Source organism: Fukomys damarensis, unplaced genomic scaffold, assembly GCF_012274545.1.
Source record: "Fukomys damarensis isolate Sample0158 unplaced genomic scaffold, DMR_v1.0_HiC HiC_scaffold_21, whole genome shotgun sequence".
Lineage (NCBI taxonomy): Eukaryota > Metazoa > Chordata > Mammalia > Rodentia > Bathyergidae > Fukomys > Fukomys damarensis.
The window spans coordinates 32,130,735-32,149,273 of NW_022900933.1; the positions used below are offsets into that span (position 1 = coordinate 32,130,735).

Below are 18,539 nucleotides of genomic sequence, written 5' to 3' on the forward strand. Positions count from 1 at the left end.
ATCTTCACTGGAATGAAAACAGCCTGCCGGCTCCAACCCCAGAAGGTGCTCACCTCTCCTGTGTAATCCTTAAGGACTCCCTTATACACATCGGAGCCGCCGGGCCTGTTGATCACAATTCCTGGAGTGGGGTTTCTGAAAATTAAAGGACACAGTTGAAATACAAAATGTGACATGTCTCTGAAGTCTTTCTGCAGTATGTCCCCATTATGTGAAAAAACAGTAAACACCTATGTCCTGTGAAGACACTCGTCATCACCGGCATGGCCATCAATGTGCCGGTGGCTTTGCCAGCCTGGGTATCTCAGTCCCACAACCCAAGAACTCACGGCAGGATTGGAGAGGGGCAGAACTCTAAAAATGGATGACAGGGACCAAAGCAGAGGCAACTCACACCACACAGCATCTGGCACAAGATCTCACCAAGAGATCTCAGGGCCAAACTCCTCTTCTTATAAAAAAAAAAAATGACTTGAACACCAAGGTCTTGGGCCGAAGGCTTGGAATGGATCCCCAGAGAGTGAGGAATGTGATCTCAGTAAAGGGCCAGGGACCACTGCAGGCAGCTGAGGAAGCTGGAACTAGGTAGGTGTGGTGCTGTACTTGCTTTGCCTCATTTCCTCAAAGACCAGGTAAGTGGGCACATGAGAACCACTGAAAACTTAAATTCAATGAGAGTAGGAGAAGGGACACCAGTGGGGTCTAACACACAAACACCGCCCGCCCCGTGCACCGTCTCCCTGTGCCAGACCTGGCTCGGGAATTAGGAACAGGCACCGCAGAACCCACCTTGGGCTCCATTCCCTTCGTCGCTGCCCCTGCCAGGCTGCCCCTGCCAGGCTGCCCCTGAGTTGTATTCAATGCTCAATCCAGGGCACTCCTGATGCCTCTCATCTGGGCGGAGGTTTACATTCTACACTAGACCACAGCTCTGTGTGTCATTTTTTATTTTTCATGTTGCACTTTGCCACCAAGTTCAAAGTGCTCTCCACTTACTCTTCTGAGTAGGCAATGTCATCATACATCATCACGACGATCTGCTCGTCCGGGATCCCATTGCGGTGGATGATCTGGTAGGCGTGGCACACGTCAGCCTGGGAGGAGGATATGGTGAGGCTTTAGGCACTGCCGCTTCAGAGAAGAGGCCCACTTGGGAGTTCTAGAGAGTAACACAAGCTCCGCCTCCCGGAAGACGTGCTGAGAATCACGCCCTAGGGCCAGGTTTTTAAATTATTACTTTTAAAAAATGCAACTCTATTTTTTCACCTCAATTTTAAAAGATCTCCACCCACCAAAATTATCTGAATTCTCATCCATCAAGAAATTAGTGCTTGGCTGGGAATTTAGCTCAGTGGCACCGCGACTGCATTGTAAGCACAAGGTCCTGAGTTCAATCCCCAGTGAAAAAAAAGTAAATGCTTATGCAGACTACCCATACGTGCTCGCACGCGTACACACAACTGCCACATCTGTGGTGACAAGGGCCCTCGAAATTCCTAAGCAACTTATTTTCATTTTTCAAACCACACAAGTCTCCTGAAAGCATGGATTTAGGTCTCAAAAATAGAACAACTCAGAATGATGATGAGTCAACAGGTTAAAAGGTCAGCAGTTGCCAGGCATGGTGGCCCACACCTGTAATCCCAGCCCTTGGGAGGCTGAGGCCAGAGGATTATTGTGAGTTTGAGGCCAGCCTGGGCCACACAGTGAGTTCAAAGCCAGCCTCAACTACACAGTGAGACCATGTCTCAAAAAATAAACAAACAAACAAAAAGGTCAGCAGCTGCTGGACATGAGGGCACACAAACCTGTAAACCCAGAACTTGGGAGACTGAAGAAGGAAGATCCAGCCTGGGCCAGGACCTTGTCTCAAAATAAAAATAAATGTACAAATACATAACTAGTAAGAGATCATTAAAAAAAAAAAAGCTTAGCAGCTAATCTCGCAGGTCACACAGGATTCTTTCCTGTCCCAAGTAGTCACTGTTCAGAGAAGAGAATGAAATGATCCAGCAGTCAGAAGGCTGAGGGAGGAGGGCTGGAATTTGGAGTTTGAGACCACCCTGCACTATATGGCAAGTTCCAGCCCAGCCTGTACTACAAAGTGAGGCACTGTATCCAAAAAAAAAGAGTTCAACTCAGGAACTGGAATGAGAAATGTGCTGTCCGGTTTAAAAGGAAAAACTCAAAGAAGACAACATTATGGGCAGTAGACAACTTCCCTAAGACATCTCCTTGCCCACCCAAGGGTAAGACTCACTACTTCCTTATTTCAGATGACCCACACTGCTGGTCATGATGTGGGTCATTTGAGGACAGCAGGAAATGCTGCCTGTAAGTTTCTCTTTATTGCTAACTCCATCGGTCCTGGAACAAAACCTGAGAAAGCGTGATGGGAGGACGTGCCACCGCCTGCCGGGGAAAGACTCGGCCTCCCCACAGCGCATTCCAAACAGCAGTCTGGGCCAGCACTGAGCTGGCTTCTCCTGCAGATGCTCAGTGGGCAGGGGCTGAAGGAGGAATGGGCAGGTCCAGGGCCAGGAAGGCCAGAGCTTCTGGATGGCCGATGACTGACTCACCAGGAAAGCAAATGCATCCCCTGGCTGTCTTCCCCTCCTACGGCCCTGTGCTAAGCTTCCCTCCTGTGATCTCATTGATGGTCACAGCAGCTTAAGGAGTGAAGGGCTCCGCCCCAGTTTACGGATGGGAAAGGGTAGCTCAGGGCAGGGAGGTGACGTGGCTCACATTCCACCGCCAGACTGACAGTGCTTAAGGAAGAGGCAACAGAGAAATCACAGGGTTTCAGAGGCCCACAAGTTACAGAGGCCCAGGAGGGAATGCGGGGCTGAAAGTCTAAAAAGAGACCATTGTAAAATAGTCACTAAGTATTTTCTATAAACTCAGGTGTTGTTTAATATGGTCTGAGATATGTGTCCTCAGCTGATTTTGCTGTGTACACTAGAAGGGCTATCATGGAACTAAGCAATCTGATCTCATTCTTTTCTTCTTTCTTTTTAAGGCAATGAGGATCAGGCCTTATGCATGTGTTAGTGCTTCAAAGATACCATTAAGAAGATGAACAGCAAGCTGGGTGCTATGGTACACTACGCCAGTGCCTTCCCAACAGTCGTGCACCACTGGGGACCCCATCACTGCCTGGACAGGCAGGAGTTTTTATCGCCATTTTAAAGCAGGCAGCAAGATACAAACCCAGGCATCCGCCTGACACACCTGTGCCCCTTCCTTACACACTGGGTCTCCAAGTCAGCCTGCAGCTCTCTCCAGGGCCCTCTCCTGAGTTCCTTGGGGGAACTCAGAGGCCCCTACTGAGCCTTCACTCACAGGGCTTCTTTGTGTGAGTCAAGCAGGTAAGGGAAGCAGGGTCCAGGGCGTTATAAAGGCCACCAAGACGCTTCCTGTGGCCCCAGCCAACCACACATCCACGTGCATTTTTCCCTTTGAAGCAGGGAGTCCGTGCTGCTGAGTCTACTAAAAAACGGAGCTGTACAGCAAAGATTACCATGGCCCCTGAGCAAGGGTGACACGCAGATTCATGAGATGTTCTAAAAAGAAAGCAAGATTCAATCCCGGTACCAAAACAGGAAAAAAAAAAAAAAAGCAGAAACCCAAACCCAAACCCAAGTGAGGCCATGCGGATGCTGACAGAGTTATTGCCCAAGGCCGGAATGCAAGGCAGAGATTGCAGTGACTCAGCGGCTTTTGGAGCTGGCACGAACTTCTCATGACTCCCGGATGCAGGCTGCTGCCCTCGCTGTCCTCGGCCCACAGTGACCAGCTGTACTGGGGCGGTGTGCTCCAGGCATGGGGAGGGGCCCTTCCCAGCTGGGCCTGCACAGCTGCTCACTCACGAGGGTCCCAAGCCCTGGGCTGGGGCTTTGCGGGTCCTTGCCCAGCCCCCACCCACCGCAGAGGAAGAGCCCAGGTGTTCACACCAGCCTAACACAGCGTGTAGGTGGAGGGCAGCAAGACACGTAAGGCCTGTGAGTCCAAGGCCACTTCTTTCCACACCCTGTGCTGCCCCCTCAAGGGTCCTCAGCGCCCCTGCTGGACACAGCACCCCCATCCAGCCATCCAGCCACGCCCTCTCTATCGCCCACAGCTCAGCTGCAAGCCTCCCGTCCACTCCCTGGCCCTCCACCCACCTCCCTCAGCAGTCTGCCAGCCTGCATCTGGCCTGGGCCCACAGAGCCTCAATGGCTTTGGCCCTCCTTGGCCCTCTGGGGAAGAGCGTGCAGACCCTGCCTAGGCAGCAAGAGGCTCTGGGTATGGAGGTGGAGACAGGCAGGGGTCTGCATGGAGCTGGAGCCCTTGGTGACTTGGGGGCAGCACAACTTCTCTATTCAGTTCTAAGCCACTCGGTTCTGTCCTGTTAGCTGGCCCTAGCACATCTCACTGTTCCTTCACTCAAACTTTCCAGCCTGCCTTTTCCTCAGGCCTGGGTCCCTGCTAATGGGACCACTCGCTGTGCTTGCATGCCCTCTGGTTACCTTCTTCCTTTCTGTCAGAGTCAGGAGCTTCCTTGAGTGGGAGCCAGAAACCTCTCTTCCCTTACCAGAAAATGATTCAACAGTGGCGACATGGGGTGCAAATCTGGCCTGGCAGACATGGGGCAAAGTCCTGAAAAAGATTTATACGGTGATTGAGAACCAGAGAGTAAAGGTACAGCTGGCCTCCGTAGGGTTTTGTTAGGATGTGACACGTGAGCTGCTGCAACAGTCTCGTCTCACGACCTGAGGAAGGCTTATGTGAAGACACATCATCCACATGAGGAAGGCTTATCTGAAGAAACATCATCCATATAACGATGGGAGGGTGGAAAACTGGGAAGGACCTCAGTTTGAGACAATGGGGTTTAACTGGGCAACTGGAAGTCACCACATTCCTTGGCTTTCAAGCCTCTGAGGACTTCTGTAGTCGTGGGCACTTGAAGGCGCCCTGCCATGCTGGCCACTCCTTCACTGTAGCTTTGTGCTGCTGCTCCCAGCCCATGCTTCTCCCTTTAGGTGCTCCTGCAGAGGTTGCAAACCCCTCCGTGCAAGCCTGTCCTCCACGAAGCCTTCCGTGCTCCAAGCCTTCCCACACACCACGTGCTCGGTGAGAGGCAGCAGGACGTCAGCAGGGGTTCCCTGCATTGTCAGCAGTTCATCCAGGGCACGAGGGAAGACACTTCCTCCTCGTTCTGCTCCTGGGCCACTTCCAGCTGCTCAGCTCCTCTTAGTACATTCTGGGGTCACACCTCACCTCCCCAGAGCCTGTTCCTTCTCCCTGGCCCTAGCCAGGCACTAGACCCTCTCCAGGTCTGCCCCCAGTCCCAGCCCCAGCCACAGCCCCGCTCCAGGAGTGCTCCGCAGGCTTCCCACCTTCCAGGCCACCCGCAGACGGCATGGACCACTCACCCTGGACCCTGCCCTTAGGTACCTAGCAGCAGAATGTCCCACTGGCACAGCTGAGGCTAGCCCGCTCTGCTATCAAAGTGGAAAACAAAATTCTAACTTGGTCAAGATAAAACAAACCTGAAATAACCACCACACAGCAGAGCAAAGTACTTGGCAATGACCGTGATGGTGCCCAGCACGTTAACGCTCCTGAAAAAGAGACTGTTGGTAGTGGGTCTCGGATTAATCCAAGGAAGATGGAAACCTCCACCAACACATCAGGTCTTATGTGGAAAGTTCTCTCAAATGTCCTTTGGGTGTAATCTCCAATGTGGAGGAGGCACATGTTGATGGCTGGCTGTGAACAGACATGGGCCAGCAGGAACCTGGCCTGAGGACAGGATAATTCAGCACACTGTCCACCTCCACACGGCCTCAATACCACCATCCACTCCTATTTGGGGACAAAGATTTTGGTCTGTGGCCACTATTTTTGCCCTGCTTCCCTTCTTTCTCATTCAATAAACTGGTAACACTTAAAAAAAAGGTTTCTGAGAGCCAGGATAATTGGATAAGTCCTACTTAATGGTGTTCAACTGATATGTTATTTTAAAGTAGATTGAATAAAAACCATGACGACCAAAGAATCAGTGTGTTCATGAGACTACAACTTATGTAACTAGTGGTTAGAGAGGGAGAGGAAGACTGAGCTGAACAGCCAGAGACTCTGATGGCTCCTCTTTCAGTGGTGGTTAAGTATTAAAAGGACAGGGATCATTTTGTCATGATAACAACTTTTTAATCAAGCTAAATTTCCTGTTTGGCTAACACACACAAACCACTCAAGAAATGAGTCATAACTTCAGCTAACCAGCCCCCTCTCTATTTAACAGATGTGAAACAGATATAAAAATAACACCCTGTGGGAAAATGTACCTGCCCCAGTTCTAAGGTGATGGGCAACACCAGGAGGTGGCCAGGGACACAGGTTGTCCCTGTGCCGTCTAACACAGTACCACTGGCCATGTGTGGCAACCATGCACTGGAAACGCAGCCAGTCCAAAATGAGATACAGCAGGAGCACAACACTCACTGGATTCCAATGATTTCGCTCACACCAAATAAGAATACAAGTTATCTCATTAGTAATCATTGTATTGATTATACATTGAAATTATAGTAGCTTGGACATTTTTGTTAAAGTTAGATATTAATTCAGCCTGTGCTGAATTTAGTTTTTAAAATGCAGCTAATAAAAAACTTTCCCGGACCCACTGTCCACCCAGTCATTTGTAAAGAGGGACTGAGAATTGGACCTACCACACACAGCCCCGCTGTAGGGCACAATTCCTTATTTCCCACCTTGGCCACTAAGAGTATGGCTGCTACGAGCAGTTGCTCTGTACTTCAGTCTGGCCTTGAACTCACTATGTAGCCCAGGCAAGCCTCGAACTAATAGTGATTCGCCTGCCTCAGCCTCCTGAGTGCTGGGATTACAGGCGTGTGCCACCACACTGGGACACACACAAGCTTTTGCGTGGACGTGTTTTCACTTCTCTTGGGTATACTCCCAGGAGTGGGGGCTAGTCTGGCAGGCCTCAAGCACATAAATGGGGACACAAGGGTGAGGAGAGGAGCCTGGCCATGTTGTGGAGGGCAGAAGGGTCTGGGGTGCAAATGCCAGAGCCTAGGGCTTCAGTCCTGTCTGCCTCTGTTTACTCTATGGCCTTGGGCAAGTCTCCTCCTCTCTGTAGGCCTCCTTTCCTTATCTGAAAGATGAAGATGTTAGACCAGTGGGTCTCAACCTGAGTGGTTATTGCCCCCAGCACATTTGGCAATGTCTGGAGGCATTTTGGGTCATTACCGATGGGCGGGCAATGCCCCTGGGACCTAGGGGCAGACACAGAGGACAGTGCTAGACATCCCATGGTGCTCAATGGCCCCAGCAACAGAGTCACCTGGCCCGAGTGTCAAGAGTGCCCAAATTGAGAAACCTTGCATTAGACTAAGGTGACCTCAGAGAAACTTCAGAAGAACTGCCAAACTGTCTCAAAATGGCTATCCTGACAACATCCAGGACTGTCAACAGATGCCAGTGTCACAAAGGAAAGGCCATTGTCTTACCTGGTGCCTGTAATTGTACCAGCCATTGGAGCCTGCGACAATCACCACCCAGTGCTTGCCACCATCCTCAGGGTCATCATCCACACTGGTGGGAAGGGCGCCAATGCCCAGGACCAGGCTGAGTAATGCAGCTACTTTCCACAGCATTCTGCTCCGTAGATCCAACTGCAAAAAACCTAAGAAGCACACAGCACGATTAAAAAAAGAAACACACAGGCCTAGTGACAGGTGAACACTATGGCCGCCAAGTAACCGTCACAATAAATGTACCCAAAACACAGGATGAAGTGTGCTTAGGAAAACCGGAGACAAAGAGGGATTGTGTTTTCACTGACCAAAGGCTCCGTGAAACAAAGCCCGGTCAATGGTAACTTTAAATGAACGCTTGTAAAGGAATGAGGCTGAGCTAGACACCCTGCATCATACAAGAGCGGAGCCTCCTCTGTGTGCCGACTAAAACAACTCCTTCTAGTGACAAAAAAACACAGCCAGGCCTGTGGCTCTGTGATGAGAGGTCAACAGTCTTCTTTTTCTTTTGGCCAGTACCGGAGATCAAACTCAGGACTCTGAGCTTGCAAAACAGGCACAGCAGCTAAATCCCCAACCCCTGAGGCCAATAGTCTTTGAGACCTTTGCCCCCAGTGCCACGAGGCAAGCAGGTGGCATGTGTTCACCCAGGCATTCATTACCAAGCGGCCAAGGTCTCCTGACCACCTGCCCTGCCAGATAATGTGTAAGGTGCTGGAAACTCAGTAACAGGGAAAGCACAAAGCCTCTGCCCTCACAAAGCATGCAGCCAGCTAAGTATGATCACCCCTGAGCTGAAGTAACCACTGCCTAGCACTCCAAATAGTGCAGTAAGGACAATGGTCTCTCAGGAAGCCCTTAAAGAACTAAGAGCACCTTGGACCAGGGCTTCTCAAAAGCACACCCAGCTTCTCTGAGGATCTGGCTAGGATGAAGATTCGGATCTTGCAGGCCCAGGAGTGGGCCTAAGACTGCATTTCATTTTTTTGTACCAGGGATCAACCTCGGGTCCTTGCGCTTGTGAGGCAGGCGGCGTCACCACTAAGTTAAATCCTCGGCCAAGACTGTATTTCTTGTAAGTTCCCGGTGACATGGATGCTGCCCTTCTCAGACTGCACATTGGCGCAGATATCTCTGTGTTGACCCCACAGGCTCTTGTCCACCTTGGCCCTAAGCCTGGCATCCTGGCCAACACATTCTGTAGCCTTTCTGATTCTGAGCTCAGCCGGCAGCCTCCTGGCTGCATTTAGGCCTCCCCAAAAGCCTTCCCCAAAGTAGGGCTTGGTAAAAATGTTTCTGTAAAAGGCTTGACAGCCAAGTATTTGTGGCTCTGAAGGCCAGGCTGTCTCTGTATCTCAGAAGTAGCCACAGGCCAGGGATTTGGCTCAGTGGCACCATGCCTGCCTCACAAGCACAAAGTCCTGAGATTGATCCTTGATACCACCCCAAAAAAGTAGCCAGAGACAGCACGTAAAGGAATGACTGTGACTATGCCTCAGAACTCACAAACACAGGCAGTATGTTTGGCCCATGGCCACAGTTTGCTGACCTTGCCCTGGGAAGCAGGAATGTGGCCCCAGCCCATGCCACAGGGACAGCTAGCGACGGTAATCATTCACCAAAATCATGAAGCGGAGCGCAGCAGTGCAAGTCTGTGATCCCAGCTACCCGGAGGACTGAGGCAGAAGGACTGCAAGGTCAAGGCCAGCCTGGGCAACAAAGCTGAGACCCCTTTAAAAGAACTGTCAAGCGGGCCCCCAAATTTGTATATGAGTATTTGTTGAGTTTGGCTCAAAGAGGCTCAGTCCTCGGGAGATGCTGGTGTGTGATTTCCCCTCTCTACTTAGAGAAAAAAAGAGTAGATAAAATATGGCCAGCCCTCCATATCCAAGGGGTCCACATCGGTGGATTCAACCTACCTCAAACTGAAGAAACTACGGGGGGAAAACTGCATGTTCTGCAGAACAAATTCTTACACGTATTTATTTACCTTGTACTAGGTATTATAAGTAATCTAGGGATGAGTTAAAGTATATGGTAGGGTGTGTGCTGGCTTTATGCAAATACTACGGCATTTTACATACGGAGCAGGGGCATCCATCTGTAAGGATACAGAGGACAACTACAGGTGATCAAAGGTCAACCTAACTCAGCAGAGCGAACACCACCAGCTTAACTGCCTGAAGGAACAACACTGCAGCAGACACCAAGACAGTTTCATCTTTCATCCTTTGAATATCCTACAAAGTTACTCCTAGTGATAGGAATAACCCCATACCCAAATGATACTTTCACAGTTCTCATTTGGTGCTTTCCCCCAGTCATTCTTCTTTCTCATAAACACAGAGTTGTGCTTCCTGGAACACAACACCAGGTTAAAAGCTGCATGGTGTGTCACCGAACAGAAAATGTCACTGAGAAAACACACACACTAATACTGTCTCAGGGACCTGGGTGGAAATGAGACATGAACATGACATAAGAGGGGTGATCAAAAACTATAATGGGTGTGTAAATTAAACAATTTATTACAGTAAAGACACAGTGCCCTTAATGAACTTCAAAATATTCCCCTTGCTTTGAACACACTTGAACCCATCATTCCTGCCACTTTCTGAAGCAGTTCGAGAAGTCCTCTTTACAGGATATGACAAAAAATACAGTGAAAGCTGATGCTGAGTGCCGTCCAGGGGAAAGGCAGCCTGATAAAAACAGTATGTGTATCCCCACCCATCTTATCCATCAAATATGGCACGGACAAATTACTATAAAAGTTAAACATTTTGAATTGATTCAGGACATCAAAGCAGCCATGACAGCACAACTAAAAAGACACACAAGAAAAAGTACCAGGCAAGCAGACATTAGGGGGCCCCAGGGACAAAAGGGGAGTTCAAACAAAGACAAGGCTTCCATAAATAACACGTTTATAATCATATATTAGACACAGGGCCTCTATATCTAGAACATGCAAACAGCATTTCTAGTTGCCATGGCCAATGGCCCAGCAAAACCAAGTAAAGAAACGTCTTCAACGACCCTGCGTTGCCTTGGCCTGGGACCTGGTTTAATTCAAGCACTTCTTTTGTAAATGCCTTTCCTAAGTTTCTTACATGACTAATGCCCTAGAAGACACTGACCATCTGAAAAGGATAAGAAGACATTTTTCAATTTCAAAGTAAAGGTTAAGAAAAATGTCAATAAGCATCGGAATTTCCCTAGTTCCCTGAATCCCAAGGGTAACTTTTGTTTTTGTTTTTTGGTTTGTTTTGTTTTGGTTTGGTTTGGTTTTTTTTTTGGCTTTTATAAATCACGCAGGCCCTGAACTCACTACATAGCCCAGGCTGGCCTTGAACTCACAGTGATCCTCCTGCTTCTGCCTCCCAAGTGCTGGGGTTACAGGCGTGCACCACCACACCCAGCTCCCAGAGGTAACTCTTATGTGCATGAAAAAATACCCAGACTCCCAGTCAGGGCAGATGCCCTCGTGGCACTGCCCGCCTTTCCTACTTGAATGTGTGACTCTCTGTAGCTACTTCACAGTGAATTCTACCCAGACTTCTGCATGGCTGCCTATGTGTCTCGACTAAATTCTTTCATCAAAAGCACAAGAAACCCTCAAAGCATCAGGACCTGGCTTCCGGTTCACAAAAGGACTGTAAGAGCTGCTTCAGAAAGTGGCAAGAATCCTGGGATAAGTGTCCAAGAGGAAGAGGTATTTTGAAGGGGATTAACAGCAGTGTATCTTTCACCGACTCAATTAAAAATTAAACACATTGTAGTTTTTTATTGTTTCTTGTAATCATTCCATTACCCCAGCAACCAGTGTCTCAAAGCAGCCTGCTTTAGACAGTAATTTCCTGAAGAATGCATCATTCCCAACAAAGTCAATGCATTAATGGCACAAATAATCTTGTAACATTCCATTATTCTTGTTTTATCAAAGTGAAAATCTGATGAAAAAGTTAATGATTCTTCCTACACTAGCTCCTGAGACTATTTCTATTTGGGCCCTCCAGCGTCCAGTGACATCGGCTTGTCATCTATTTAAACTCACGCTGTTGCTGGGGACTTAGCTCAGTGGGTACAGCGCATTCCTCACAAGCATAAGGGCCTGAGTTCCATCCCCAGTACCACCCCAACAAAAAAACTAAACTCATCCCATTATCTACCCCTTCTGCACCTACTCTCCTAGCTCCTTACGGTCATTGGACAGCAAAGCAAACCAGCTGATGTTTCTTGAAGAGACTGAAGGCGGAACTACGCAGCTGTCAGATGGTGCTAAGAGCTATAGAGAAAAATGAGGCAGGAGAGGGGGGTGTCAAAGTGGGAGTACAGTTTTTAAAGGGGAAAGACTTTAAGGTGGTGATAAAGCTAAATCAGCTGTGATTCTGAGGTTTCTCCTTTTAGTGAGATGCTGTGCGCTCAGTTGTTTTTTTGTTTTTGGTTTTGTTTTTTGTTTTTTAGTTAAGGCAGGGGGCTGGGGATGTGGCTCCCTGGGAGAGCATGTGCCTAAGATATGCAAGGCCCTTGGCTCAATCTCTAGCACTAAAACAAAACTAAGTCAGGCAGAAGTTACAGTGCCAAGAGTGGAAAGAAGTCCATGGCAGTGTTGGCCTACAAGGAGAAGATAGCACACGGGGAGGACAGAAGAGAAAGGCTCCCCGGAGGGATGTAATATGTTGCATGGTTAGGGGAGTGGAGTATCTGCAGGCATAGATGTGTTGCCAGGCAACGTGACAGCTTTATTTACAGCATCTTTGCATCCCTGAGAGCAAGTATCAGGCCCTTCACAGACAGGGGAGAGCGCTGAGGCTCAGAGAGGTGGAGAAACTTGCTAGTAAGTGGTACTGCTGGGACTGATGTAAAACAGGAGAAATGAAGGTAGGTACAGAGGAGACAAGGAAAGTCGTAATTTTAAAACTGCACTTTTAGGAAGGCTGCGACTTCAGGACAGTTACCCAAGGTTGTCCATATCTGGTTTCCTCCACATCTTTCCCCCTAAAGCTTGTTCCGGCTTCCTACACTTGTTTGTATTTTCTTTCCAGGCCCATTATACCCTAAATTCTTTACAGGCATAGTTAGATTAGTTGATAAGGTAAAGGGTGAGACCTGACCCTAAGATAGAGAAACAGATTCAAAAGTTTCAAAGAATGTTTTTAGGGAAAATAGATCACGTATCCTTAAAAACACAATAGACTGGAGTTGGCCCTTCCCCTTTAAATTGAGCTGCTTGAACTTCCTATAGATTCACAAATATCATAGATTTCCACCCCAAAACACATAAATATCCCCAGCTCCTGACTCTAACCAGCCCCCTCTTTAGGGGAATTCCTCTAGCACCCTACTGTATGACAGGACCAATGCACAGACCTGCCTATAAAGACCGCTTGTTCCACTGTGCCACCTGTTCATCACAGTAAGCGTTGCTGATAGGAAAGTCTGGTGCGCCCATAAATACAGGCACTGCATGACTCCAGCCTGGGCCAGCGGGCAGCCAAGTCTTACTGCTTCCCAGGCAGTAGGACACTTGAGTCGTCTTCGCACTTGACTATGTTAAGGCACCAACAGGCTCTCTGAATAAAAGACCTCTTGTCCTATCTCACCACACACCCCCCCCCTTACTCACAATGAAAACTCTTTGCACAGCTGAGCAGGTAAATAAGAGATTTGAATAAACCTCTTCTTTCCACCAAAAATTCTGTCTCCCAGGTTTCCGCGGAGCAAGACAGACCTTAACCTCCAGAAACAACACCTCAGCCACCACCAAACATGACTCCTTACTGCCAGCCCCATATTATACTGGCTCTGGGTTAGGCACAGTGGACTATCAAAGCCAGGCAAAGCGGTGGCCGGACAAGAACATCCAGAAGGAGCCTTTGAACTGGAAGCCTTCATCTAGGGGGTTAAAAGAACAGCATCGTTCACGCGGCCTTTGGCTGAGGACCTGCAGGACAGGTGACAAGGACTAACTCCTTAACTTTGGTCAGGCTCCTCTGAGCCCCTTTTCCCCACAGAGCCTTAGCCTGCTCAGCCCAATTTTACAAGAATGCTACAAGAATCCCTACACCCCTGATATCTAGTTAAGTTCCTCTTGGTAATTTTCTATCCACAGGGTCCAGGACATGCTACCCCAAAGTGCGGCACCTTAGCATACTGAATATTTTAAGCTGAAGGAATACCACTGGCCCCTCATCTTGCCTGTGGGTGCTCAACCCCTTGGCAGACCCTGTGCTTTGGGTCTCTCTTTCTTACCACAGTAGCCAGAAGAAAATTTGTCTTGATGTTTTTGAATAACGTATCAAGTGGAATTTCTCTTTCAGTCGCTCAGAGCCCTAATGTAATCCTAGCCCTATGGGAGTTTCAAAGCCTTTGATTTTTTTCTGGTTAAAAAACAGGATTAAAACAAAGCCCAACCAAACAGTATTTCAAATGAAAAAATGTACTTTATTCAGGTTAGTTGTTTTCTACAGGGAAAATCCGTGTTTAGGTGGTAAACTAGATTCTCCATTAGCTAACCCTCTTAGACCTCCTGAGTCTGTCAAAGGTGAAAAGGGTCAGCATACTATGAATAACAATGCAAATAATTCTTCTCTATAGACATGTAAATTATTTCCACTAACTGAACTCCTCCCGAAGCCCAGTTTTGCCTCCTCCTTGTACACTGACTTCAATACTTCTATATCTGCACGTGTGACTTTTCTTTGGCTCCATTTCTTTGTAACACCTCACCCTGCTTCCTTACTAATAAATAGGATCCTTAACATATTTTTTAATCTGTGCAGATTGATGACTTTATAAATGTGTTACCCATCTCCCTCCTTGCTAAGACAAGACACCCAAGAGCCCAAGTTGGAGGGGAAGAGGTTTATTTGGCTTACATGCCGTCCATAATAGGGCCAGCTCCAAGGAGAGGTGACAGACAGGCGTCGCAGAGGAGAACAACAGCGCCCCGAAAGACAGCAAAGGTAACAAGAGTTACCAGCATCTTTCTGCCCCTTTGATCTTATTCAGATTACCGCGGTTAGGGCGGTGCCGAACTAATCGCTCGCGCCCTAGTGGTTTAGGAATCATGGGCCTTTAACCCCAGCATCACACATTCCAGATTCAACTATCTCTGAAAAAGAAAGTGCCAGCTCTTCTGCATGAGGCTTTGGGGCGACATCTGAACACAAACCATAACAATAAATTATATTGGACCGGGGATTCAGCTCAATGGTGCCGCCGCCTGCCTCGTAAGCGCAAGGTCTCCGGTTCTATCCCAGGACCGAAAACACAAAACAGAACAATCAATAAGTTAGCTTCTAACATGACAGAAAGTACAAGCAACTGTGATATTTCAAAATGTCACCAGGCAGGGCCTGGGACAGTCCACCTACGGAAGAGATGGGACCTCGACCTGCCCTGGGTAGGTTAATGACTCTTCAGAAAAGCGTTTCAGGATGCATACAGAAGAGGCACAGAAAGATTACACAGAATCCAACTACACAGTGAGCAAAGCATCGGCTGCTCAAGGGCGAGATGCACTGTGGTCTGGGTAGCCTCAGACAGATGACCTGGGACACTGGTTGTTTTGAATTACTTATCATTAATTTACCTAGAGTCTGTCTCCTTAAGTGATAGAAAAACTGGCCATATCAATTAAGTTAAAATGCAAATCATTCATATGTGTTGGATTGGAGATAGGCTTGGTACCCAATAGTGCTATTTCTTTGACAGTGGAAGTCTTTGAAATATAAGGATTTATAGTATCCAAAGAAATACACAGGCTGAATTTATGATTTATTGTATCTTTAAAACTCTTAGAAGCTGGGGATTTGGCTCAGTGGTTCCACCACCTGCCTTGCAAGCGCAAGGTCCCAAATTCAATCCCTGGTACCAAAAAAAAAAAAAAAAAAAAAAAAAAACGACTCAGGAATTTAGGAGCCAGAAGCCTGGATGGGGGGGGGATGTATAACTCTGATTATGTTTTAAAGATGAAGTTAGTCAAAACTACAATTTTTTTGGCTTTTTTGAGACAGGGCCTTGCTATGTAGTTCAGGCTGGCCTTGAACTCACTACATTGTAGCCCAGGCTGGCAATCCTGCCTCAGCCTCCCAAGTGCTGAGCTTACAGGGGTGCACCTCCACACTTAGTCAAAATTATAACTTTAAAATAAAAATGTATTGGTCTCCTTTCTACCCCTTGATTTCTTCTATTCTACCTCAAAAAAAAATACACAAAAGATATTTATTCAAATTTACTAAAATGGTTAGGAGGTTTTAGGTATCTAGCAATTCTGGCCAATAGTTAATAGCTTCTCTACATTTTATTTTCAATGTTTATTTGTCATACAAATTTTCTTTTACTCCTATTACTGCTTTTGAAACCTGGTACCAACACAGTTTGTGGTCTTTTTCCAAAACAACTTAACATAATTTTCATATCTACCTGCTAATTTTTAGGTTAAATTTTTACTTCAAAGGATGATTTTTTTTTTCCCCCAGTACCCAGGATTGAACTCAAGTCCTTGCGCTTATGAAGCAGGCATGACACCACTCTGGCCCTAAAGGACAATTTTTATTTGAAGAAATTTAGTAGACATTAAACTATACAAAGACACAAAAATAACATAAAACAACCACTACCTATTATCTAGAGAATCAGCCCATCAGCTGTTAGTATTTTGTAAATTTGTTACGTCTTTTTACCACATAAAACATTACAGGTGAAATTTTCCTTCCATGTAACCCCATCCCCACACTCTGCAAGGTAAAGACTATCCTAAATAAGCATCTTTCCTGTTGATTCTTCACTCATGTTAAAAAGATCTATATCGACTCTATATACATTCCCATGTCGATGAACTTTTAGGCTGTTTCCAGTTTTTTAAACTACTATTAACAATGGTATAATAAACATCTTAACATTGCTCTTTGTATACAAATGCCAAGGGTGTTTTCTACGAGTGGAACCGCAGTGTCTTAAAATAAATAACATTTTGCTAGTGGCTGTACTATCCTAAGATACACCTGTATCCCTCATTTCCTTCATACCTATCATCTCTTGACAGAATCAAACTTTACAATTTCTAATCTGATACATAAAAGGTGGTTTATAGTGGTTCTAAATCATGGTTTTAATTTGCACTTCCTGGATGACAAGAAAATCTGAGTTATATGTTTATTCAATCATTCACATTTCAATACCCTCAATACATATTCAGAACCTCCCCTGAATCATTTGGGATTCAAATTATGTTCTATTAAGCAACTTCCATAGTTAACAAAAAAATACTAGGCATTTCTTTTTTTTGGCGGGGGTACTGGGGATCGAACTTGGGACCTTGCACTTGTGAGGTAGGTGTGGTGCCAGTGAGCTAAATCCCCAGCCCACTAGGCATTTCTTCAAAAGATAGTCATACACAGGAAAACTCAAGACAGAGATTCACTTCAATATATACCTGTGTACTGCATAATGATGTTTTCTGGTCAACAAGGTACCACACATATACCAGCAGTCCCATAAGATTATAATGGAGTAGCCGGGTATGGTGGCGCACGCTTGTAATCCCAGCACTCGGGAGGCCGAGGCAGGAGGATCACTGTGAGTTCGAGACCAGCCTGGGCTACATAGTGAGTTCCAGGTCAGTCTCAACTACATAGTGAGACCCTGTCTCAAAAAAAACAAAACAAAAAAAAAATTGTAACAGAGCTGAAAATGCCAATTGTCACTGATATCGTGCCCATTATAATGTCATATATAGCATAACTTCGGGCTGGGGGTGCAACTCAGTGGTACAACACTCACCTATAATGTACAAGTGATGGGTTCTTTCCCCAGCACTGCAAAAAGAAAAGACAGTGTTATAATGCTTTACTCCTGAGTGTGTAGTAATGCTGATACAAACTTACTAGTTACAAACACTGCCAGTTGCATAAAAGTATAGTATGTACAATTTAGTGTGATACATAAACCACGTACTATACTGCATTTTCCATTATATTTTAGAAAGAACTCCTAGTTCTATACAAAAAAAAGATTACTGTAAAACAGTAGACTCTGTTATGCCAGCAGCAGCCTCAGGCATCTCCTGTGCAACTCATCTTTTGGTTGCCTGAAGAGCCATGTCCAGTAACCTAAACCATATTGGTTCATGTAAACACACTCCATGATTCCACAGCAATGAAATGGCCTAATAATACATTTCTCACAACACATCACCAACATTAAGCAATGCCTAGCTGTATTTTTTTTCTTCCTGAATGGTACTGGATACTACATTTTCTACTTTCTTAACAGCTCAAAATCTACTTTCCACTTCACGGTCTTTAAAACTTGGAATTTCAGGCCGGATGCTTAGCTCAATGGCACCGTGCCTGCCTCACCAGTGCAAGGTTCTGAGTTCAATCCCCAGTACCAAAAAACAAAAACAAGAAACTTGGAATTTCTCCTGGGAATTATTGCTATCATCTTGACTACGGTCTCTCTCCAACACTTTTCTACCCCACGGGGTATTTATGATACAGATCTACACTAAAAGCAGCTTCCTGATCTCTCACAGCAGCACAGGACAGTTCAAGATGTACCTCTCTATGCTCATGGCTCACAGAATTCACCACCCACATGAAAATCCTTACTCGGATGTGGCTCAATTCCAGGTTCCAAAGCATTATCCTTTCCCTGCCTTCACGAAGCTGTTTTCCAGGTGAACTGCTCTTTCTTTCTCATCCACTAGCTCCTGCCATCCCTCCAATTTAACCCAAGCATCCCCTGTTCTGTGAGTTCCTATATCTTCCCACAAGTCCGGGCTGGAAGCCATCCCTGTACACACCTGTACTCCTGCCCTGTAATACTGGAATTGTTTGCTAGAATCTGCCGTTCCCCTTCGCAAAAGTAATCCCAACTCAAAAAGCTTGGTAAAGCTCCAGGTCTGCTGCGTAAAGTTACAGAAAGCTGGGCTATTCCACTTCCTGCAGACCCCAGGTGGAGTCTCAAATCCGGGGCACAAAG

General features: G+C 46.7%; 1 protein-coding gene and 1 non-coding gene across 3 annotated transcripts in view; one reads left to right on the forward strand and one right to left on the reverse strand.

Annotated features, from left to right (window-relative positions):
• The window catches only part of Lgmn (legumain), a 30,530-nt gene that overhangs the window by 11,220 nt on the left and 771 nt on the right, over positions 1–18,539 (reverse strand). The window contains exons 2-5 of one of the 2 annotated variants that reach the window (XM_010609221.2): positions 17,337–17,371; positions 7,521–7,696; positions 997–1,094; positions 54–135 (exon numbers count right to left, since the gene is read on the reverse strand). In XM_010609221.2, coding sequence (XP_010607523.1) covers positions 54–135; positions 997–1,094; positions 7,521–7,667 — 327 coding nt within the window. In that variant the 5' untranslated portion in view covers positions 7,668–7,696; positions 17,337–17,371. The remainder of the gene's footprint in view (positions 1–53; positions 136–996; positions 1,095–7,520; positions 7,697–17,336; positions 17,372–18,539) is intronic. The other variant, XM_010609222.3, reaches the window with a different exon arrangement.
• On the forward strand, positions 3,471–3,573 carry LOC117287209. The gene has a single exon (XR_004518408.1). It is a non-coding gene; the product is annotated as a U6 spliceosomal RNA (small nuclear RNA).